This window comes from Pseudorca crassidens, chromosome 9 (assembly GCF_039906515.1).
Source record: "Pseudorca crassidens isolate mPseCra1 chromosome 9, mPseCra1.hap1, whole genome shotgun sequence".
Lineage (NCBI taxonomy): Eukaryota > Metazoa > Chordata > Mammalia > Artiodactyla > Delphinidae > Pseudorca > Pseudorca crassidens.
In genome coordinates this window covers 69,600,548-69,625,422 of record NC_090304.1, presented here as the reverse complement: position 1 = coordinate 69,625,422, position 24,875 = coordinate 69,600,548, and the positions used below count along the sequence as shown (strand labels likewise).

Here is a 24,875-nt window from a genome sequence, read left to right as displayed (position 1 = left end):
TTATTCAAGGTCTATGTGTTGCTGATTCATGCCCTTCACTACTGCATAGAACCTGGGCCTGTCACTGCACATTCCTTGTATAGTTCCTTCCAGAATGCCTGCTACGTAGCTACTCATTAAATATCAGTTATATTGAATGGAAAATAAATGTAATGAATGTTACAAGCTTCCAAGTTTCTCCAAAATCCCTGAAAGAAGTTCTAAACTTTGTAGGAAATATTTTACAGGAAAGGAGTGAGTTGCTCATTAGAACATTTCCTTGCTTTATGTCCCTGATCCATAAGAGGAAAAATATGTCCTCTTGAATCTCAAATATCTGGACATTCGCCTCTCAATAAATCATGGTCTCTGGCATATTTTCCAGTGCAAGTTTACATTTTATTTCCATGTCACTTTGCCTAAAATGGTCACAGATTTTAGCTCCAATTTTCACCTCTGCATATTCCATTTGCTAGCTTAAAAAAACCCTCAAAATTGAGAACCTGGACACAATTCCTATCTTAAGAGGTACGGTAAATAGTAAAATATTAACCCCAAAGAGGTGGTGCAACAAAAAGTCTCCTAGTCTTTACTGAAAGTATTAAATTTTTGTAAATGTTAGGTCTTAAAGTCATGTCATTAGTTCATGGGATTGAGGATGTTTCCATTTTACAGGAAAACTAAGAATTTAACGCTGAAATCTAGACAGTTGCCATGCTATTTCTTAGAACTCATAAACTGGGTGCTAAAATGGTCTTGTCTTCCTCTGTTTTTATTCTATTCCTGACCTAGGCAGTTGGTTCATTATGAATAATGAATTTGGCATAGGAAAAGAGTTGTTTGGCTAAAAGCAATAATATTTTTTAAAATTAGGAAACCAGGATATGAAAGGTTAGCAAGTCACTGTAAGCATTTTGAATTTACGAAGCAATGGAATCGGATTTCAGATTAATATATCTTTGTCTTTTCTCTGCAGTTTATAGTGACTTAGTATATACTGCAGCCAAATGCTGTTGAAATCGTTTGTAACTTTAGGTAAAGGAATATGCTTAACAAAAGAAGTTTCATGAACCAAATAGCCCTGTCATTTTTACAAATGGAACCAATGTTCTTCACTAGGGTCAGAAACCAGTTAGACCACTTGGATGGATCTCAAAGGAATGATGCTGAGTGAAAAAGGCCATTTTTAAAAGGTGACAAACTACACGATTCCATTTAAATAACATTTGTGAAATAACAAAATTATAGATACGGAGATTAGTGGTTGCCAGGGGTTAGAAACTGGGAAGGAAGTGTGCGGAGGAGGTGGGCGTGGTGGTTACATGAAGCTTCACAGGTGATAAAGCTGCATAAAACCACACCCACACACAACCACACACAACCACACCCACACACAACCACCCACACACAACCACCCACACACAACCACCCACCCACACACACAACCACACACACACACGCACACACAAACACACACACACAACCACACCCACACACCCACCCACACACACACACACAACCACACACACACACACACGCACCTGCGCCAAAATCTGAGTGTACTACAGTTATGCAAGATGGTATCATTGGGAGAAAGGGTTGGGTGAAAAGTACACGCCACCTCCTGTACATTTTTGTTTTTGGCAATTTCCTGTGAACCTATGATTATTTCAAAATTAGAAGTTCTTTAAAAATCAGACATTTCCTTGTCACTTTAGAGAGGGGCCTATGAAGTCAGGTGGTAACATAAGGAAGTGAGGTGGCTGGGGATTGGGAGGGTGAGAACTGGCTGGTATCAAGGAGGCAGCTGCTACTAGGCTCCTACCATGGTGGGACTGTGCACCTGGAATTGCTGAGTCTTCTGAGTGCTGTTTTTAGAAAATGCCAGAAATTGAAAATTCAAATCAGTATCTCTTGACTTTTATTGACAATTAATTAATTCAAACTTTTTGGAACACTGTATGTAAGCCAAACTAAAGATACTGGAGGGCTGGATTCAGTCTTAACGGTTCATGTGCAAACTCAGCTTCAGGCCAGAGGCTGAGTTTGGCCACCAGATGATTCGCCCACTCCACACACTGGTCATCTCAGTATGCGGCTCAACGCTCCTCTGTGCTGCCTTACAGAAGACGGAGAAATGGGGAAGCAGGCTGCTAATGAAAATGGCATGAGCCCCCAGTCACTGACACCCGGGACTCTGGAGAATGCGGGTTTGACTCTGGAATCCCCCTGCAGGCCCTGACCTAGACCTTCACACCCACCTCCTCAGCATGGTGCCTGGAAATAGCAGGTGGTCAGCTTGCCTTTTTAGAGGTGTTCATTTGTTCTTTTCCGGCTGTCTTAGTTTTTATTTTTTTAAAGCTAACTGAATTCTACAAAAACTGAGAATATGACCCAGAATCTGGTATCCTATGCTCTGGTTTTCCGGAAGCGAATACAATAGCCTGGTGAACACATCTTATATGAGCAGCGCTCATAACTCCGTGTCTGTCTGAAGCTCTGAGCGTAAGCTAATTTTTTGCTAATTAGTGCAAATGAGCAGAGGGAGGTGCCGATAAGGTCGTTATTCTGGGTTTGGTCTTTGAAAGACTTTATCATCTCTGTCCTGCTAATGCCCAGAGTCTGGTCAACCCTTCTTCCCCAACTGCCAACCCGGACAGCTGACTCAGAAGAAGTGAGAAGGACGGAGCTAACTGCATACCCTCCAGTACAACCACATCTGTGAGTCAATAACCTCTCCCCACCTCCACTGTCTGAAACATCATGTGCACTGATCAGACTCCCTCTGTGTTCTGTACAATCTCTAGTACATAGAGCATACCCAGTTCCTTTAGGAAGGAGGTGAGTAGAAAAACTCCAATATCTTAAAATTGAAATTTTAGTTTAAATTAAAACATTTTTAGATCTTAAAATTTCATCTCTGGCCCAATTACACATTCTCAGAGTCAAATTTAAATTATTAATGATTCATTTGCATGATTTCTGTCCTCTTTTCCCCAAAAGTCTGCTATCAAGAGTCCACAGAATGTTTTCCAATACTCATTTAAAAAAGAGTATTTGTAAGTATTACATAATTATAAATCAATAAAAGAGTCTTTTCCGGAGTTCCCTGGTGGTCTAGTGGTTAGGACTCGGCGCTTTCACTGCCAAGGGCCCGGGTTTGATCCCTGGTCGGGGAGCTAAGATCCCATAAGCCACGTGGCACAGTCAAAATGAAAAGAGTCTTTTCCTGTTTATCTTTTTTTTTTTACCAAGCTTTACAATATGCAGATTTTTAAAGGGTTGGTTCTCAGCCTCAGAAATTATGCTAATGAGGTAAGAACAATAATTCATAGTGTAGCCACTAATTTCTCTAAGGGGAAATATGCAGAGACCCTGGGCTCTACATTTGTTTTCAACTAATTATCATGTATTTACTTTTCCATTAGTCCAATAATTTTTCTTTCAATTCAGAATTAAGCAATAAGACCCTGAATTATATAAAGGCCTGTTTAGCATAACAGACACACCCCATCATCCCCCAGTCCCCTGATTTACAGCTCTTAAAATGCACAACCAAGAGGCTGTCTATATGCCCTTTCGTATTTAGATTCCATCATGCAGTCACCTCAATAACTTATGCATTCTCAGAAGGACTACCTAGCAATTAACTCCGATCTTTTCTAACTCACCATCTCATTATGTAAAGTGGATTGGAACACAAACTTTATTAGCAACTTTCAATTCTAATTCCTTCTTATCGCCCACACCCACACCCCTCCTAGTAATGTCAGTTTATATGAGCAAAATACTCTGGAAAACGGCAGTTAAAAAAAGTCCACATTGGACTGGCAGCACATTTCGTAATTGGTCTTTGCACTATGGGGTACCACCATAAATCGAGATTGCCTTATTTCAGCTAAAGCATGGGATGCAATTCTTTATAGAAATGGAAATGAATTCTCCCTGCCACACAACACAGCATTTTAACTATGTTCAGGAGGAATGGGCAAGTAAGAAAGCTATTATTTTTATGCTAAAGGTTAAAAAAAGTGCAAACCCCAAGATCTTTGTTAAAAGGTAAAGGAATTCATAGTATCGCTTCTTCAAATCCTAGAAGGAGGCAGGAAGATGCCTTGCAGAGTTCTCTCGTGCATATGAAGTGTGTCAGTGGAAGAGCTGAAATGTGGTTTAATGTACTTGTTTTCATGGTAAGGAGCCAGGGTGGGCTGATGAAACTAAAGGACAGGTAGCACCTGAAGATGTGTCAGATGTACAAACAGGGAGGCATCCCATCAGTGCAGCTGACTTACCGACATCGGGATCTACTGCTTGAACTCTGGTCAACAGAGCCTTGGTGGCTGTGTTCTCATAGACACAGGCGTTATAGTGGTCGGACGAAAACACTGGGGGGTTATCGTTCACATCCTCCAGGATCAGATGGACGTCAGACTGGCAGAACCTGCCACCCCCGTCGGTGGCCCTGGCGATGAGGCTGTATGCAGGGACCCTCTCCCGGTCCAACAGAGCCAAAGTTTTTAACTCACCTGTGAAAATAAATGACGTAGCTTTTCAAAAACTGTCTTTCTTTGAAGAGCAGAGAATCAATTATTGTACATACAGAATCCCCAGTACAGGAAGGATCGCTGACATCTGGCTCCAGTGCGTCATGCTTTGAAAAATCGAGCAAGTTCAATTTTTTTAAGCATCAGGGGAAAACTGATGGGATTCTGGACGCAACAAAAAACCAACTGTACGACCTTCAGATGAATTAATCCCACTGTGAAGCCTCTTGTTTCAGGGATTCCTTCTCTTGGCAGCATGGAGAAGCTCCACACCTCTTTAAACATCTCAAGGACTGCTCTGGAGATCGGCCTTGTTTCTGGATTTTCTCCAGAAAAAAAGCATGAAAAATGGACCAGTATCCTTAGTTCTCTAACGGTCAATCAGGTCCATGATTTGTAAACTCAGAAGGGGCAGTCTGTCTGCTTCCAGATATCTAACATTTTTTTTTACCCCATCTTTTAGAGAAAAACAGTCAAAACAGGCTGGCTTTAGCAGAAAGAGGTCATGAAGGAGCCCTGCTGTGCCAGGAGAACCCCACTTGCTGGAGAGTGGTAGGGCCTGTGGCTGTTGGGGGAGGATTCCAGTGGGGGCTTATCTAAGAAGCTTAAAGCAGCAGCTCTTTGGCAACCAACATGGAGGGAGGTTATGTCTGTATTTTAATCACTCAGATAGCTGTACTGGTCCTGAGTGTCAGCCCCTGGGGGGATTTTGTTATTCTTGCTACCTAAATTTCAATGGATGATGGCAATAAGCACAATGACAGAGCTGAATAAATACTGTTTGGTGAAAAGTAGGACTCATGAAATACTATTATGTACTCTTAACAAAATCAGTAGAAGTCACTGGGACGAAGCCATCTATACTTATAAAGTTGTTCCTCCTATGGCTTCCTGACTGCAGCCAGTTCTCAAATCTAGCCTGGATCATTCTCCCCTTCTCCAAAACACCCAGGGGGTTTTCAGTTGGGCATTCAAGACCCTCCAAAATCTGACCTAAAGTTGTTTTTCCACCACTTTTCTCACGAGCCATTCTGCGGCTCCTCTGACCAGTGACAATGTTGTACACAGCTTTCCCTGGATGTGCCGTGCTCTCTGCCCACGCTGCCCCCGTGACCGGCAGTGTCCTGCTTTAGCTCCTAGAATCCTGGCTCATTTCAAATGTCAGCTCTGCTTTAAAAGTTTCTCCTTCCCTCTTATCAGAATATTAGCTACTTCTTCCTCTGTGCCCAGATATATCTCTCCTGATATCTCTCCCGGGCACTCATTCTGTCTTTCACTATTACTGTTGTTATTTCTGTTATTATTAGTATTGACTTACAGCTCTGTCTTCTCCACTGGGTTACAATATCCCTTGGGGATGCTTTGTTTGGTTCATCTTGGAATCGAACACAAATATCCCATAAGGTACTTTTAGGTCTAGTAGTTAATAAATGTTACCTATTCAATAAAAAATTGCCAGGCCTCTTTAGCCAAGTAGCATATTGTTATGTAGCTAAGCCCTTCCCAGTAAGATGCACCAGACATGGGAGAGAGCTAGGGAGGAACTAATACCTCCTGGAGACTCAGAAATTAGTTGTTGTTCATTATGATGAACACAACACTGGAAATATGCAAATTATTCAATCTTTACACTTCATGGAAAAATTGTCAAGGGATGGGCCATCCAATACACAACACTGAGATAATTTACCTCCATAGAAAATGCCTTTTCCATTATCTATGGCCTTCAATGCGGGCACCTGCCTTTAGGGTACATAACCTTTCACCTTATAAATTTTACCTCAATATGTAAGCAAGTCTGAGGACTCATAGCTTTGGAGAAACTAGACAGGAATGATGAATAAAAACCAGACAAGGGCTTCCCAGGTGGCGCAGTGGTTGAGGGTCCGCCTGCCGATGCAGGGTACACGGGTTCATGCCCCGATCCGGGAAGATCCCACATGCTGTGGAGCGGCTGGGCCCGTGAGCCATGGCCGCTGAGCCTGCACGTCCGGAGCCTGTGCTCCGCAACGGGAGAGGCCACAACAGTGAGAGGCCCGCGTACCGCAAAAAAAAAAAAACCAAACAGACAAGTATGTTAATAAGCATCCCTATGGATGTAAACCATAGGGATGTAAACATAGGGATGTTTCATCCTTATGGATGAAATCCCCAAAAGGGATTTCAACAGGGCAAAACTCTCCTTACTATGCACTGCTGTCTGGTTTGCATGGAAACTTGCATTTGTGATAGAATTCTATTTATACTATTTATAGGTCAGCTGCTTTAACTCATGGATATGAGAAAGAGGAGAAGCAAACAGACACATACGATTACTTGGTGCTGCTAAATGTAGGTAAAGTCAGGGCAAGTTTTATAGGCCACGTGAGGTTTCTGTCCTCCAAACACCATGTGCTACTGGTATTTCTTAAGAGTTCAAGATAGCAGGGCATCATATCAAGGCTCTTGTATACTAACTACCCCCTAGTGATAAGACCATGTGAGAGTTTAACTTCTCTCGTGGATTAACAATGGCATTTACCCAAAGAATAAATTTCGCCTTACCACTTTGTGGATCTAGAAAAAATTCATTGTTTCCAGATCCATAGAGTGAGTATCGTATATCTCCATTGGATCCAATATCAGCATCCTTGGCACTGACCTTCAGGATGATTTTGTTTGATGGAATGTCTTCGGGAAATAATGCTGTATATGCAACCTAGGCAAAGGTAAAGAAAGGGAATTGAATCATTAGTGTTTGTGGGGCAATTGTCATATTTAGCATTATAAATGATTTCTTTAAAAATGCATTCGCATAATTTATCTTCAGCTATGTTTTTCCTTTATCACAGAATCATCTTATACCATATGATGAAACAGAGAATATCTCTTGCTTTGCGCCTCCCATGCTCGTCATCAACAACTACTGATTGGGCACCTACTGTGTGCTAGGTACCACTGAGATGCTAGAAGTACAACGGAGAAGAAAACAGACAAAAATCTCCACCCCTGTGGAACCATGACCCACATCACATATTGATCATGCCCCTCTCAGTTCTTGGGACCCTTCAACTCTTTAAAGAGCCACTACTAACATCTGGCATTAGTATGAGAGACTAAATCTATTTGCAACACTTTTCTGAGCTAAAGAGCACCAATACCGTCTCTCAATCCACATGTAAGGAAAAGGTAAATGAAGGGTGATTTAACTTTGGTAAGAAAGGAAATAAAATCAATTACTGGCACCTTGCATTCGCTGTCACGCTTTGAACTGTGGTGGAAAGGCCACTTCTTAAGGGGTCTGGAGACCCAGCTTCATTACCAACGTTGCTACCAACCAGCTGTGTAACCTTATACAAAAAAAGTAATTCATACTTCTGAGTGGTCCATTCTTCTTTTATGAAATAGGTGATTCAGACAGAAAAATTCATAGTGTCCTTTATGAGTCCTTAAAAATTATTTAATTTTGAGACTCCTGGTTTTATTTTTCTGTTTGTTTGATTTTTTTGGTGGGCAGAATTAGGTACTGATCGTGCTAACTATACTCTTTTCATGTTTATAATATTTCATCCTAGAGTCTGCCTCTTACCCTCTTATAACCATTTGGAGCTTGTTAATTAAGGAGATAAGATGAGAAAGCAGCCTGGCCTTAAGGAGAAAAGTGAAATGGGTTTTGACTTAATTTTAGATAAGCAGAGTAAAAAGCAGTGATATATCCGACACAGCCACAAATCTCACCTGATCACACACTGGGCTGTTGTCATTCACATCACTGACAGTCACTTCCACCATGGCCTGAGTGACAAAGAGCCCATCAGTGGCGGTGATATTGAGGAAGTAAATGTCTTGTTCTTCTCTATCTAGAGGTCTCTTCACGTAGACCTTCCATTCGCTCTGCACCAGGCCCAGGGCAAACCTTCCTCGGGGGTTCCCTCCTGTGGTGAAAAAAGAGTTTTTGAAGATGTGAAATGAAAAGCTTTGATCACCTACAGCAAGAGGCCTGTGTGGGGTCATCCAGGTGCCTCTCAAACTGCATTGTTTACGATGCTGAAAAAAAATGGACACTCACTTCCTTTTGACTCTCCTGCAACAAAGCACGATATTTATATGCTTGGCTTGTGTGGAAAGTAAAACAGTAACTTTCCAAGAGAAGAAAATGCACTTAGAGAAGCTGGAGATGATCTCTTGTTTAGCTCCCCTTAAGGACAATCAAATTCAAACTGTGAACAATCAATCTTCTTATCGGGCTGATACAACTGTCTTTCCACTTCGTCTCAAGAGAGGATGTAATACACTATAGCTCTTGTTACCAAGACAATTTCATTAGCCGATGATCATGCAATCAAGGAAAGGCAGTCAGTTCTAATAAGGAATCTTAATGAAGCCTTTATCATACAGCAGCTCTTCTTATAAGGACCGAAGTTTGGGGAAGAAAAGTTTGTGTGACAGAGGAAGACCCATTAGGATTAAAGAGCCCCAGTACAGGGTCATTGAAGGAGCCGTTCAAAGATAAGCACTGCAATTAGATCAAATTTAACACAGGGAAGCTGGTGAAAATGGAAGAAACACGTAGAAAAGCTAGAGTGGAACCGCTCTTGATGAGGCTGAAACAATGAATGTAGTCCCAGCAATATGACTTTCCCACATCACTGAATTACAGGGAGACAAAAGCAGCTTGGAGGAAGGAAGAAGAAAACCACCTTGACCTTCCAAACCTGAAGGGGGAAATAATGTCACTTCAAACACGGAGGAAGACTGGACGAGACAACTGGCAAGAAGTCCGGAATCCAGTTAGGTCATCGCCGTCTCGTTTGTTTGAGCATTCACACGTATTTGTCACCTGCTCTGGGCCAGGCACTGTGCCAGGCAGTGGGGCTACAGCAGTGGCCAAAAGTGACCAAAATCCCTGCTTTTGTGGTGGAGCTCACCTTCTGATGGGAAAGACTGACAATAAACAAATAAATAAGGAAAGCCTACTGCCTGCTGGCTGCTGCTTCACTGAAAAAGGGGAGCCACCTCATCTTCTTACAATGAATCTGTAAAAGAACAGAGGGCAAACCCATGGTCCTGCCGGAGGGACTGAGTGAGAAGTAGTGGAACCTTGAGCGTCAGACTGCACTCTGGATATAAGGCATGGGGGGTGGGGGGGACAGGCATCCAGGGGCTCAGCAGTGTGGAACAACTGTAACCAAGCAGGACCCTATGAGGCCTTCCTACAATAGACCTCCACCTGCCTTTTGTCTGTAGGAAAACTTTAACCAAAGAATAAATTCAATCAGAGAAGTGAGAAAATGCAGAAAGAAAGGAAAACAGTCAAACAAGACAAAATAATAATACTTTAGCCATTAAACAAAGTCAAGGCCTTTATTCTTCCTCAAGGGCTATAGGTAATATTCTGAGCCATGTCCTTTGAGCTGTTTTGCAGATACTGAATCCTCCACCAGGTAGAAGAATTTAACTGTGTGCTGCCCACAAGCACGTAGACCCCAGACCGGTTGGAACCAGGAGGTTGATGAAGCTGACTCCCCATTACCTCACTACCAGCCAATCAGAATGTCTGTGAGCTGATCACGCCCTGCTCCTTGAACACTAGACGACTCTTCATTACCCTCTCCAGGGTGGGACACACAGTCTTGAGGGTATTAACCTGCTGTGGCCCCCTTTGCCTGGCAAAGCAATAAAGCGATTTCTTTCTACTTCACCCCAAACTCTGTCTCCAAGATTTAATCTGGCACCGGTGCACAGAGGCCAAACTTTGGCAAAACAATGACAGGATAAATGGACCGTACTGGGCAGATAGTGCAGAGAAGGTGAGGGCTGCACATTCCTCTAGGGCAGTGGTTCTCAACTCAACTGACAGTGGCTGTGCGCAAACCCCTGGGACATTTGTCAGCGAGAGACATTTCTGAATGTCACATCAGGGGTGATGCTGGTGGTGGTGCTACTGGAATCTAGTGGAAAGAAACCAGAGGTGCTGGTAATCATCCTACAATGCCACAAGAGACTTACCCAGCCCTCAATTCCAGTAATGTTGAGGCTGAGAAACATGCTCTGGTGAGGCACGGGGTCCTCCCTGGAAAATCACTTTCCTCTACCACGGGCTACGATGCAATTTTACTTCAGTTGAATATGATTTCAGCATGCACAAATGTAACCTCTCTATTAAATGCTTCTGGTGCAGGCCCACACTGCTCTTTTGAGAAATAAAATGATTAATCGTCCTTTGTTCATCAGTGGCAGGTCAGCCAAGTTGTGTGACATCAAGAGCAAAAGTTAAATCTAATAAAAATCCGTTGGTGGTTGGCACGGCTAATAGTAGCAGTAGCTTGAAGCTACTCTGTTCTCATTACTTTAGTAAAGTTAGTGGGATGGTCCCTTAAACCATCCACTGAGAATTCAGAGACGATGTGTAAATAATTAAAGCTGAGTATTTAACCATTCTTCCAAATAGAAAAGTATCCTCAGAATGCCTAAGAAGGGTTTCCCTGGTGGCGCAGTGGTTAAGAATTTGCCTGCCAATGCAGGGAACACAGGTTCGAGCCCTGGTCCGGGAAGATCCCACATGCCGCGGAAACTAAGCCTGTGTGCCACAACTACTGAGCCTGCACTCTAGAGCCCACGAGCCACAACTACTGGAGCCCGCATGCCTAGAGCCCGTGCTCCACAACAAGAGAAGCCACCACAATGAGAAACGCGCGCTCTGCAATGAAGAGTAGCCCCCGCTCGCCACAACTAGAGAAAGCCTGTGCGCAGCCAAAAATAAATAAAAATTTTTAAAAAACTTAAAAAAAAAAAGAATGCCTAAGAAGCTTTTTGTCTGAAACTGAATGCAAATGAATCAAAGTTGTTGCTTTACTCACCTTTCTTTCCTTACCACTATCACTCATGTCTTTACTGCAGAAATATACATTTCAATGAAAAAAAAACCCCACAATGAACGGTATCAGACAAAGCACAAATGCATTAAGACCTTTAAACAGAAAACAGCACCGAGAAAACCGTTCCATAAAGAAAAAGAGTAGTGCTGTGGAGGGGAGGAGTGGTGGTCCCGAGCAATGACACATACGCTCTTCTGTGGATCTTATTCTGCAGTGATTAATTAACTTTCCCACTAACATACTTAAGCAGATTCTGTGCCCTGAGGGCACTCTAATTAATTCATTTTTCTCTTTGAATAATGTAGTTTTTCTAAAGGGAGGCCACCTGACTACAAGTACGGATGGATTCTTTAAAATCTTTTGGCACTTTGCTTATGTTCTGCCTTTGAATGTCATGACATCAAAATACTAGCTTTAAAACCCCCAAATAGTTTTTAGGAAGACTGCTCCCATACCACCAACCCTCTCCTCTTTGCAGTTTAAGGCCAGCCACCCCCAGAAAGCTCTTCCTGATCAGTGACACCTCTTCTTCACTCTGACATGAGATCCTCTGCCCCTTAGAGTAATGGCGATGCTTTTTGGGCACTCTGGGTGACCTCATTTGTCTAGCTTGGCTTTCCTATTGAACTGCTGTTTACTATCTGGAAAGACAGAAAAGGGATCCAAGAAAATTGTGATGTCAGAAGACATACCCTTTGACTTGGAGTTATAATTGAACATTTTTCAGCAAAAGGTCAAACCATGCCCTTTGATTTGTATATGTGTGTGTTGTGTGCGTGCACGCATCTGAGTTTTTACTACCAGGAAAGACTTGTAAGTAAAACTATTTATTTTTCTTACTGTTACAGAAAGTAGGAGAAAGGCATATACTTAAAAAAAAAACATACATTCCTCTGCCCCCCAATCAAAAAGAGCTGTTATTTTCATTTCTTCCACTGAGATATTTGGCTGGACTCTTTTTTAAATGATAAAAATTGACTCGAGGACTGAGTACCAATCTGGGTAATCTGTCATAGGCAAAACAATGAACTCCCAACTAAGGCTGAGTTAGTAACAACTAAAAAACTGACGCTACTCAGATATTTTCCTCAGCCCCAGAGAGGTAAGATAACTTTTCAAACCCTCATCTCATCTTCCTTCTTCTCTCCTACTCTTACCCTTCTGCCACCTTCCATCTTTCTTCAGAAAGCAGAGCACACAGTGAAAATCAAGGGTGACAGACTTACCTGTAATATGATAGCTCACTTGTCGATTGATGTCAGAAGAGTCTCTGTCCCATGTGCTGAGGACAGCTACCACCTCGCCCGGAGGGTCGCTCTCCTTCACGTTCCCTCGGTACACCTCGTGGGCAAAGACTGGAGCATTGTCATTTATATCCGTCACCCTGACAGAGACCAGTGCTGTGGAAGAAAGAGAGAAGGCCTCCCCGAGGTCGGAGGCCACCACGGAGAAGGTGAACGTGGGGTCTGTCTCGTGATCCAGGTCTCTCAAGGTACTGATCCAGCCCGTGTTGCTGTCAATGTTGAACGCTTGCATCACCTTTTCAGGTTGGGAATCTGAGTGGAGGGAGTAGGTGACCTGCCCATTGGCTCCCCAGTCCATATCGATGGCTCTCACCTGCGTGAGTTTGGTGCCCACAGGCATCCCTTCCATGATGATCGTCTCATAGCTTGAAGTTTCAAAGACTGGCTTGTTGTCATTCATATCCAGTACCTTGATGTCTACATCCACCGTGAACACAAGGTCTACCTTGTCCAGGGGTATAGTGGCTGCTACTTTGAAGTGGAAAGCTGGGCTGATCTCATGGTCAAGACGTTTGTCCAGCTTGATGGTGCCTGTGTCCTGTTCTATGATGAAGACAGCTCCTTTGTTATTTTCCAGCCGCTCCCCATTAACTGTGCTGAACTTGACTTTCTGATTGGGCAAAATCCTCAGGGTGTCCACCGTGCTCCCAATGGCTGTATCTTCTGAAATGGTGAAGGAATACTGAGACTGGGTGAAGGACGGCAAAAATGTTTCAGGGGGTAAAACGTGGATGTAGACGGGGATGAGGGAGTGCTTCACCGGAATGCCCCCATCCACTGCTTTGACAAAGAAGGACAGCACTGTGTTTTTCAGCTGGTTAAAATGGCCTTTTGTGACCATCCAGCCATTGTCAGGATCGATTTCCAGGAGGTCAGCCACCGAGACCGAGGCCTCGCTATAGAGGGAATAAGTAATCCTTGCATTCGCTCCATCGTCTGGATCCATGGCTTGAACCTGAGTGACCAGGTGACCCCGTCCGACATCTGCCCTGACGCTGGCTCTGTATTCCACCGTCGTGAACTGGGGGGCATTGTCATTTTCATCCACCACAATCACCCTCACGGTGCAGAAAGTTGTTCTCCCTCCGCCATCAAGGGCCCTCAGAAAAATACTGATGTCTCCTTCCAGAGGGTTTTCCCGGTCGAGCCTTTCTGTTGTGATGACCTGTCCATTGCCATCTATGAGGAATCGATCCTTAGCAAAGTCATTGATGATGGCGTAGCTGACCTGCCCATATGTCCCTGGATCCCCATCCGTGGCTCGAACGTGAATCACCTTTGTCCCAGCGGCCGTGTTCTCTCTCACCTCAGCTACGTAGGTGCTTTGAGAAAAGGCAGGGCTGTACAGGTTGGCCCCGAGGACCCTGATATGCACCTGGGCAGTGCTAGTGAACAGCCCATCAGAGACGGACACATTGAGACTGTACAGAGGCTCCATCCGCTGCTTCCGGTGGTTGGAGAGCGTGATGACGCCACTCTTGCTGTCCATCAGGAAGCTCGTCCGGTCATTCCCAGATAAAATGCTGTATTCCAACCTGTCAAAATCAGAGCTGTCTGCATCGGAGGCTTGCACACAAGTTACAAAATGGCCCCGGGGGGCTAATTCACTCACATATGACTCATAAATGAGCTGATTAAAGACTGGAGGGTTGTCATTCACGTCCGAGATGTAGATATGAACCAGGACCTCGCTGCTCAGTGATGGGAAGCCATTGTCTGTGGCTCTGACTTTCAAAGTGCAGTGCTGCACTAACTCATGGTCCAGCATCCGCGCTGTCAGGATTAAGCCACTTGCGCTGTCTATGTGAAAATAATCTGTGCTGTTGTAAGTATCCTGGACAATCTGATAATGGACCATTTTATTGTTTTCTGAGTCTGCATCCGTAGAGACAACTTGTAAAACAGGTGTCCCAATGAGAGAAGCTTCGGATAACGTTGTATTGTACGTGGGTTGATCAAAAATAGGGGGGTTGTCATTGACATCATTAAGGAGCAAGTCAACGGTGACTTCAGCCCTGGCCCCAGTAAGGGCATCACTGGCTCTTACTGTCAACTTGTAAACAGATGTAATTTCATAATCCAAAGGGCTAACGACTTTCAGGACCCCAGTGTCAAAGTCGATGTTAAATTGTTTATAAAGGTCCCCATCAATAATGATGTATATGATGCCTTGGCCTTCCGGGCTGGTGGCGTTGATGCTTAGAATGGGGGTGTTGACGCTGATGTCTTCGTTGATGGACGCTGTATAAAAAGGCTTATCAAACACAGGCATTGCTTTGTTGACAATAGTGATGGGAAGTTCCACGGATGTGGACAAAGAGGGTTTTCCACCATCTCTGGCTAGGATGGTGACTCCATACTCAATGTTGGACAAGTCAGAGTTGAAAGCTTCTTTTAAAATAACTTTCCCTGAATTAGGGTTAATTTCAAAGTGGCCATAGTCATCCTGTAAGAGGTAGGTCACTTCTCCATTTGCACCTTTGTCTTTGTCAATGGCTGTCACTCGGTAAATCAGGGTGCCAGGCTCAGCGTCAACTTGCACAGCAGCATAGTAAGGGAGGCCCACAAACACTGGAGAATTGTCGTTTATGTCTTCGATGTTGACCCTGACCACCACCCTTGCCACCCGCAGATGGTCTAGCTCTCGGCTGGCTTCCACAACCAGCTCATATAACTCTTGTTCTTCGCGGTCAAAGGGGACTCCGGTGGTCTGAATGACCCCTGAGGTAGATTTTATCTTGAACTTATTTCCTGGGTTTAAGATGCTGTACTTTAAGGGCTCATTAAGGCGATTTCCCACTGCATTGACAATAGCAACTTTGGTTATGTTCGTGTTGTTCTCTGAGATGGAGGTGGAGTAAAAGCTTTGTGTAAAGTGGAGGCCGCTGTCCATGGCTTCTTTAACCAAGATGGTGACCATGGAAGTACTGTAGAACTTTCCATCAGACACCTTAACTATCAGCATGTAGTGATCTTTGGAGAGGTTGTTGTTTTTAATAGTGAGCACTCCGCTATTTGAGTCAATTATAAAATGATCCAAGCTGCCTTCCATTAGGCTGTACGTCAGTTCCGGGGGCACCTCGGAGTCAGGATCCGTGGCACTAACTTTCAGAACCTCCACTCCGACATAGGTAGGTAGAAGTAAGACAGTCTCAAACACGGCCTGAGTGAACACAGGTGGGTTGTCATTCACATCTGTCACTTCTATGTTGACTTCAACGGGACTCTCTGCCGTCAGCTGGGGGCTACCACTGTCTCTCACGTGCACATGAAAATGGAAATGGGCGATGGTTTCATGGTCCAGGTTCGCGATTGTTCTGATCGCACCTGTGCTGGAGTCCACTGTGAAGAACTTCTTGGCCGTGGACTCAACGATCTGATACACAAGCAGAGCATTGCGATTGCTGTCGGCGTCGGTGGCTCGAATCACCAGCGGGCTGTTGTGCAAGCTCCTGACGATGCTATTGATGGGGGCTGCCTCGCTTAGGCTACCCGAATACTGAGAAAAGAGAAAAACTGGCGCATTATCATTTTCATCAACAACCTGAATATTGACTGTGATGTTGGAAGCCATTCCTGCCATGTTCGTGGCCTGGACAATGAGTTGATAAGAGGAGGTATGCTCGTAATCCAGTGCCTTGCGTGTGGTGATGACTCCAGAATAGGGATTTACGGTGAAAACCCCATCAACGTTTCCATCTTTGACTTCGTAAATGAGGGTGGATTGACTGATGGCAGAGATTAGAATGACTGATGTTCCAATATCAACATTTTCATTTACTTCTGCTTGGTAGTCTTTGTGAGTGAACTTGGGGTGAGAATTATCAGACATGGTGACAGAAATTCGCACAATCGCGGTGGCAGACATCGGCGGGGAACCCTGATCCGTGACTTTGACTGACAGGACAAACTGACCCATTGTTGTCATGTCTGGCTCTTTAGAAACAGTGATGATGCCCAGGACTGGTTCTATCTTAAACGTGTTCCCAGTGTTCCCTACAATAGAAAAATCAACAGGGAAATGAGTTCAGGTGGGTCATTTTCTGAAGATTAACTCTTCATCTTAAGGCTACTTTACACAACATGGCCAACAGCAATTATTCATTTTCACTCCTCCTCATTCTGAAATAAAACGAGAGACTTCCCTTTTAGGGGTATTCAAAGGCAACTGAAATGAGTTTTCCAGTAAATTGTGAATTTCAGATCAGTATCTTCTTAATTCAGGTTAACAAGAACAACAACACAGCTCTGTGTACATTCAAACTGGGAAATAGGAGAGTTTGTAGGAAAGACTTTCCTGCTTAGGATTTTCTTATTTCCAGACTGGGCTGGCACATGCCAATGACACTGATAAAAAGGCATTTATCCTGAAACCAGTGCCATAATTCTGTGTTCTACATTATAAGAAAGAGGGTTGTAGGGATTTCCCTGGTGGTGCAATGGTTAAGAATCCGCCTGCCAATGCAGGGGATACAGGTTCAATCCCCGGTCCGGGAAGATCCCACATGCTGCGGAGCAACTAAGCCCATGTGCCACAACTACTGAGCCTGTGCTCTAGAGCCCGCAAGCCACAACTACTGAGCCCACGTGCCACAACTACTGAAGCCGATGCACTTAGAGCCCATGCTCTGCAACAAGAGAAGCCACTGCAGTGAGAAGTCCACGCACCGCAACAAAGAGTAGTCCCCGCTCGCCACAACTAGACAAAGCCCACACGCAGCAACGAAGACCCAACGCAGCCAAAAATAAATAAATAAATTTAAAAAAATTTAAAAAGGAAGAGGGTTGTAGGAATCGCTTCAGAACATTATCATATAGTCATTCGGTTTAAGACTCTCCCAAAGGTAAGCTTTGCTATGTGGAGTTGGTATAGTTTCATACGTATCATCAAAACCAACTTCATCCCAAACACTGCCTGGTGACGGGGGTTTGCTCAGGTATGGAGAATTCTTCTCAAGTCACCATTTGCTTTGTAAGCTGTGAGAATCTTTTCTGACTCTCCTTCTATTCTTCACTTCCCTACACCCCAACACACAAAATGTATAATGGTTCCATCTGTAACCATTCTAGTTGCTCAATATTTGAGACGTTTCTGATGAAATCAGAAAGTGTTAAAAATCTGAAGCAGCACAGAAACCAAGAACTTGAGCATAATCCTTATGAAACGAAGAAACTGGCACCCCACTTTGACAAACCTGAAATGGGAAGGGCTGTGAACCATGACACTGTGGAAAAGAGGAGGAGAGAATGGGGAACACAGAACTTGACGAATGTAAAGGATGTGTCTCACAGGTAGTGAACAGTGGGAAGCAGCATCCTTCACCATGTTACTTTTTGCTTCTCTCATGAGGCTTTCCCGTGCTTCTCAAAGAACACATGCTTGTGTGTCTAGATTTTTTTACATCACAAGTTAAAAGTTTGGTTATTCAATTATATCTGAATTTTTCTTTCTTTTTGAAGTGCTATAGTATGGCAACACACAGAGAGTTTAAAAGTCTTATCATTAAGATAGGCTCCAGGATTGAGAGCGCAGTTAGATAATGTGTTTGAAATATACAACACATACAGCTATTTGCACACTTCTTACTACATACTTATTACTTAAACTTTTCCATGTCTGAAAACAAAACTGTCATGTTCGTATAAAATCTATTTCTATAAGATGCTTGCTTATTTCTCAAGAGGGAGCAAGTCCAACAAAAAGATAAAGAATTTGATTCTAGACCCCAAATATGAATATTAAACAAAATTATCTTTGACGTCAGCATGATTTTTTACTTTGCCACCTGAACATGACCATTTCGTGGTGACAACAAGAAGGTCAATGAATTCATGAACAAACTTGCAAATTTTCAATAAATAGCACCGTGGAATTACGTGTGATTCCAACATTCGATTCATAGACCCTCACAAGGAGGCAGAAATCATTTCACGTTAGCATCTCAGGGGAGGAAAATATAGAGATACCTGAGTAATGGTCACCTTGCAGCAGTGGCAACACATGCAACCCTGAATGATGAATGCCACATCCTCATTATGGTGTCCCATGTGGAGTTTCAAGGTGAGTCCTTTCTTACTCCAGGCTCGTACATACACAGCAAGATATATATGGCAGGGATGAAGGAAGGCCAGCTTCCGACCTTGAGGAGAGCTTCCCCATCCTGCTGTTCCATGGCTGCTGACCTGCTTGTTACCCCCTTCCAGGATGCTGTGCTCATATGTCAGGTCCAAATGGGCTCTTTGCCTCTTTCCCTCTCCAATGCACTGTCCCATTTTCTTAGAATCCACTTCCTGCTTATTCTCTTCTTCTGTACTTAAATCTTTGGAAGCTAATCTCTGCTTGCTTTCTTGGAATCTATGACTTCTTATAGACTTTTGGCAACTGGGCAAAAGCTGTGCTGACCTTACTTATCATTATTAATCTGGTATACAGCACAGTGCCTGGCACAAATAAAAGGTGCTCAATAAATATTTGTTGAATGATTGAGAGAGGTAGATCAAAAAAGATGTTTAAGTCTCTATCTGTATATATCTTGAGGTCCAATATGCCCCCATCCTAACTCAACACTTTCTTAGTCCTGGTCTCTCCTGTACTGCCCTGTCTCTGAGCCACCCATGAACCACTGTTGGCACCAAACGTCAAACCTGAACTAAATATAAGACTCGAAGTTCTGCACTTGAATTCCACCTCAGTCTTTCGGGCCAAAATGAAAAGGTTCAGTAGTTGCTTTAGGCCAGACAGGGGATAGGAAATGTATGGCCCACCAGTAAACAGAGTAAAATCTTGCTTCTCTGAGGTTTTTGAGAGCACTTAAATAAAACATATACTTTACACCAACCTCTTGTTATTTGATTCAAAGTCCTGAACTATCTGGGATCTGCTTGTATCCTACCATGATCCGTGAAGAAACTTAACTAAAACAAGTCCAGGTCAAGTGTAGGTCTGTCTGTCCTGTAATTCTCATTAGCTTTTTACACATCCAACCAAAGGATACTTTTTGAGATACCAAGCATTCCTGTGGGTTTTCTGGAAACTCGACTTTTCTATATAAAAGATGTTTTAAGGAAATAACTTTTCTCTCTAGTTTTAGCCAACTGTTGAAGAAATGACTGAGTCCTTTCTCTATGTTCAGCACTCGGCTATAGTCTGTGGCAGCTGAAAGATAAGCGAGGCAGAATTTTCAGCTTTATGGTAAATTACTCTTAAATTACTCTGAGAACCTCCAAATTGGTTTCAGAATGTCTGGCTATCTGAGAGGAGTATATGTAGCAGCCTTCATGACAAATATAAAAAGCAAGTACACACGCAGACAAATGCTTAGAAGATGTTAAGAAAAGCAGAAATAAAACCCTATATCAAAATGATTACAATGTCATGAAACAATGTATATGCATGAATGAATTACGAGAAAAGGAAAAATACATAAGATTAGGGGAAAACTATAGAACGGACATAAAGAGTTCTTGGGTTAGGTGACATTTCCTGTGGCAATATTTAAATATATGTATTTTAAAGTTTCCCTATATTATTTGTGAAGCTAAAAGAACAAGGACTGTGTAATGAAATAATTCAAATATCCTCTGACAAACAAGAGATGAAAAATAGCGTTTATAAAAAGAGTACTGTCAGGCTTTAGGCTAAAAGGAAATTCCATGGAAATCTGGAAAAGAAAGGGGTGAATTCTCTTGGGGTACCTGCCTGTTCTGAACCAACATCTTTTCTTCTTTTTTGGTATAGAGTTTAGCACAGACTCATGTAAAATGTAGGTGCCTAATAAAGGAAATAGATTTAGATCGTCATTAAATACAGGGGCTATTTTTAAAGAAAGTCATTGGCTTTTTTTCTAATATTTTTTAGTCCAGAACTGTCATTCTAGCATTCATATTTTAATTCAACCACTCACAAAAATGCTCCATATTTACATCAAGGGAAAGAAGCCTTTCCAGTGCTGGCATGAAAGGAAACAGCATTTGGCATTATGCACGACAGACATAATGTTGCAGAATGTTTTGGGAATATGAGTCTTGAATATTCAAAAAAGACAGAACAGGGGAAGGGAAAATAGAGCAGATAAAGGATATTTGTAATTTTTAGGCTCACAGTCCTGTCTTTGCTTGGACATTCATTTCTTCTGTCATAAATGTTTTCTAACTGTCCAACTGCAAACCATCAGGAAACTACGGTCTTGCTTTCTAGATACTAAAATTGATTTTAAAAAAAAATCTCAAATTTAACAACACGAGAATCTGCATTTATTTATCTGTCAGGTTAAGCAAGCAGTTCAGTACCTACCAACTACTCTGCTACTCAGATCACCTCCAATGAAGTGAGTTTGTGCTAAACCTAACCCTAACCCTAGGAATTTCTGAAGCCCACAGCCCACAGCTCACCTACTGACAAGTAAGCATTGACCTTTAAGATTCAATTCACCGAACTCTCTGGCAGCCCTCAAATGACGGGAGGCTTTGGTTATTTTAGTCTGAGGCCAAGGCTTGTTGACCCATCAGTAAAAGCCACCGAGTTTATTACACATTCTTTTCTCTTCTCCATTCCAGAAAAATCTGAGATTGAACACAGTAAAAGGAAACTCCTTCTTCGCTGTCAATGATGGAAAACATCTTACTGAAATGCCAAGAACCTGATACACCATCGTTGTGCGAATAGGGCAGTTGCTTGGTCAAAAAATTCATCTGGAGACATTCCAGTGGTAACTATGTGAATTTTACATGGTGATAAATACTACTGAGGGTCCAATGCCATGCATGACACTGCAATCTGCACCAGCTCTCACCTGCTTCTATGGTATATATGAGTTCTGCATTTTCCCCTTTGTCTTTGTCCAGAGCCGTCACTTGCAGTACAGCTGATCCCAGAGCAGCCGATTCGAACACAGATGCTTCATACAGCGGGTTGGTAAAATAGGGGCTGTGATCATTAGCATCTTCCACGTTCACAATGACTCGGGCCAAGTTTCTTCGATAAGGAAACTCCTGATCTCTGACCTTTAGGCAAAATATAAAAAGCAGTAGGACTAAAATCTTTAAGTTGCAAAGAATTCACCTGGCTGTGCCTAAAGTGAAATCAAAATGAAATAATGCACAAAAACCGCTTGACCCAGTCCCAGGTCCAGAGAAGGTATTCAGTAAGCAGTGCTATTATAGAGTGAGGACGCTGACTGTGAACACAGTGAGAGCTGGGGCCAAGCTGTCTTTATTGTTCAGCATTACGCCTGGCCTCTGGTCTGTGTTCAGTCTGTGCTTATAGAACTGCTGTCAGGATATCGCAAACACAGCACTTTCCTCTGCCCCCCCCTCACCCTCCACCCCCCGGAATTTGTGTATACAGTTGCTAATGGAATGGTGGATGGAGGCCCTTGTAAAGGGGAAACTAAAATGTGGAATTAATGAATGCAATGTAGCCACTGTCATTCATTCATTCATTCAACAAACCTTTATTATCATCTATTATCTACCAAGTCCTGGGATGGACTCTTGTGGTTCAGCGGTGGATGAGCTACAGTTCCTGACCTCAAGAACCTTATAGTTGACTGGGGAATCCAAACAAATAAGTAGAAAGATACAAGGCCCAGAGGTAAGTGCCAGAATATGAGTAATTAGTAAGGATGTTAGCCTAGCTTGGAAAAGGTAACAAAACCAAGTAGAAGTAGTGAAGTGCTAGGGGGCGGGGTGCGTGGCATATATTTCAGGCAAGAAGAACCAACATAAATAAAGTCCCAGAACTAAGAGAGAACGCTGACCACTGGGAAGATGAACCAAATCTTAATTTTTGAAATGTGAGACCCCAGCACTGTGAAATCACCAAAGAACCTTGCCTGACTGTTTTAAAGTTTTCCCTGGTTTGCATATGGCAGAAGCTTGCAACTAATCAATTCTTTAACTCTAACACATGATTTTGCTATCATTGTATGTAGCATTAATCCAATGTGTGCTTTTTGCTTGTTCAATTTTAGATCCCCTAACTTCAGAGAGATTTGAAGAAATTAGAAAATATACCAAGAAAAGCTATCAAAGGGAAAGGGTTTTTCAGAAATATTAACCTAAAAGGAATTGAGCAAAATGACTATAAGGGCTTAGCTTGGAGAAAGGCAGCATAAAGGAGTTGTTTGCTCTAAATATTCAATTACATAAATGATAAATGATACAGGGTAAGTGCACTGAATTCTAAGTTTGTTAAGGAAAGAATGAACAGAAATGGCTTGAAGAAATCGTGAGAATAGAGTTAGTCACTGGCAGTAGAGTTCTGCTCCTGAAGAGATATATGCAAAAGCTAGCCGGTGAGTGTGATGAGTTTCCCTGTCTGTAGACCAGCCTGCCCCACCCAAGGACCAAACTTGACTCTGTACTTTGGGATTATTGACATCTAGGTCTGTTCCAATCGAATGTCCAAAGGTGCAGGGACTTTGTCTCTTTTATATCCTCGGTGCCTAGAACAGAATTTAGTATACAGTAGATGCTTGAGAAATATCTGTTGAATGAATGAATGAATGCCCAGAGGGATGGATCTGATGAACCCTGAGTCCCTCTTCCGTTCGCTGGAGTCTCATCTGGAAACCATAGCCAAAGGCATGGAACTCTAGTTTCTTCTTGCCCAGAGACTTGGAAAGGAAGAGTAGTACTTAGTGGAACAGTACTTCAGCTGCTTGGGAATTGGTAGCATCTTAGTGTATTTTAAAGCCAATCAGTACAAAGATTACATCTCTGCCATCCTACCTGGTCTTAAGGAACTCACGGGGGCCCTGTTAGACAGTGGCTGTACAATTGTCCATAGGGTTCTTGGATAGTTAAAGGGACAGGTTTTAGGTCATAAACAAGGGTATTTATTACTAATCTTTACTTCCCAATTATGTAAACTAGCTAAACTTTGTTTTAAAATGAAAGCATCTTCTACATAATTTGGAGACCCCATGAACCCAAATTCAACATTCTCTGTAGGCTTTGGTGAGTTTTGAGATCTCTTTTGTGGGCCAGTATTTACCACTAGGTCCAATGCCAGTGCAATAAGTAATCAATCAGTTCTCTGAATGCTTCCAAGGACTGAGCATTATACAGGTTGATAAATGATTACCCTTGTAATTAACTTCTCAAGGAACTTCTTTTAAACTTTTCCACAAAATCTTCTGGATGTGAACCAGTACAGAAACACGGCCTGTTCCTTCCTGCTCAAATCAGGCTGTCAGCAGCCTTTACTGAGTGGCCACTGTCTGTAGAGCTCATCTAATATTTCAGTTTGGCAAACATATGGAGTCACTATCTAACAATAGTAATTCCTCACTGAACTAAAAAGGCAAGAATGAATGCAATCCTGTGGTTGAAAAGACCAAATTTACTACTACTTACAAAATTCAAGGGCCCTGTACATCTGAAGGCTAAGGCATGTGCCTTGGATGGTCAGTGATTCTGCTAGGAGAGCATATTAAGCAGTTTGGTCCTACCATTATGTTGAGTATGTGCTTGTCCTGGGCTTCGTGGTCCAGCCTCTCGGCTGTGTAGAGCACGCCAGTGCTGGGGTCAATCCGGAACTTCCTCATGCTGACCGAATCTATGCTGCTGTGGACAGTATAACTTAGCTTGTGCTTCTCATCTCTGTCTGTGGCTTCAATCTGCAATATCTCGGTATCTGGAAGCACATCCTCGGAAACTGTCACATCGTAATTTGGCTGAGAGAATTCTGGGCCATTATCATTATTATCCAGCACTTTGATAAATACCTATAGTTAAAAGGAGACAAGAGTGATGACTAATGCCAATTTACTCATTTCTAGTAAAAGAGGCTCCCTCCTTCTCTCCTCCCTCTATGTTCCTGGATCCCAGCTTCTAGCAACTACTTTAATATGTAGGAAGATTCTTATGAAAGCACTCTGTAATTAGAGGTTGACGATAAACCCGTAGTTCACATTAGCAGGAACATAAACTATGAGGATCAATATTCTCACGATTAAGTGAACAGATGAGACAGCCTCTGGGGTGGGGGTGATAATTCTAGGAGATTATTTGAGGCACAGTGTAAGAGATCACAAGGTGACCTTAGTTTGTTAAGTTCCTATTATCTTACATTCTTGTTATGTGCTTCTTATAGTAGACCTAATGTGGAGGCAGTGACAAGATAAGTAACAAAGAGGCAGAGGAAAGGGAGGTGTGAATACAGAGGTGGCTCTCCTTCAGATGGGAGG

At 42.8% G+C, this 24,875-nt stretch overlaps 1 protein-coding gene across 1 annotated transcript in view; it reads right to left on the bottom strand.

The window, feature by feature from the left end:
* The window catches only part of FAT3 (FAT atypical cadherin 3), a 158,828-nt gene that overhangs the window by 89,918 nt on the left and 44,035 nt on the right, over positions 1-24,875 (bottom strand). Inside the window, exons 5-10 of the mRNA XM_067751685.1 lie at positions 24,138-24,413; positions 21,477-21,687; positions 12,607-16,680; positions 8,241-8,437; positions 7,068-7,221; positions 4,272-4,505 (exon numbers count right to left, since the gene is read on the bottom strand). Of these exons, the coding sequence (XP_067607786.1) occupies positions 4,272-4,505; positions 7,068-7,221; positions 8,241-8,437; positions 12,607-16,680; positions 21,477-21,687; positions 24,138-24,413 (5,146 nt within the window). The remainder of the gene's footprint in view (positions 1-4,271; positions 4,506-7,067; positions 7,222-8,240; positions 8,438-12,606; positions 16,681-21,476; positions 21,688-24,137; positions 24,414-24,875) is intronic.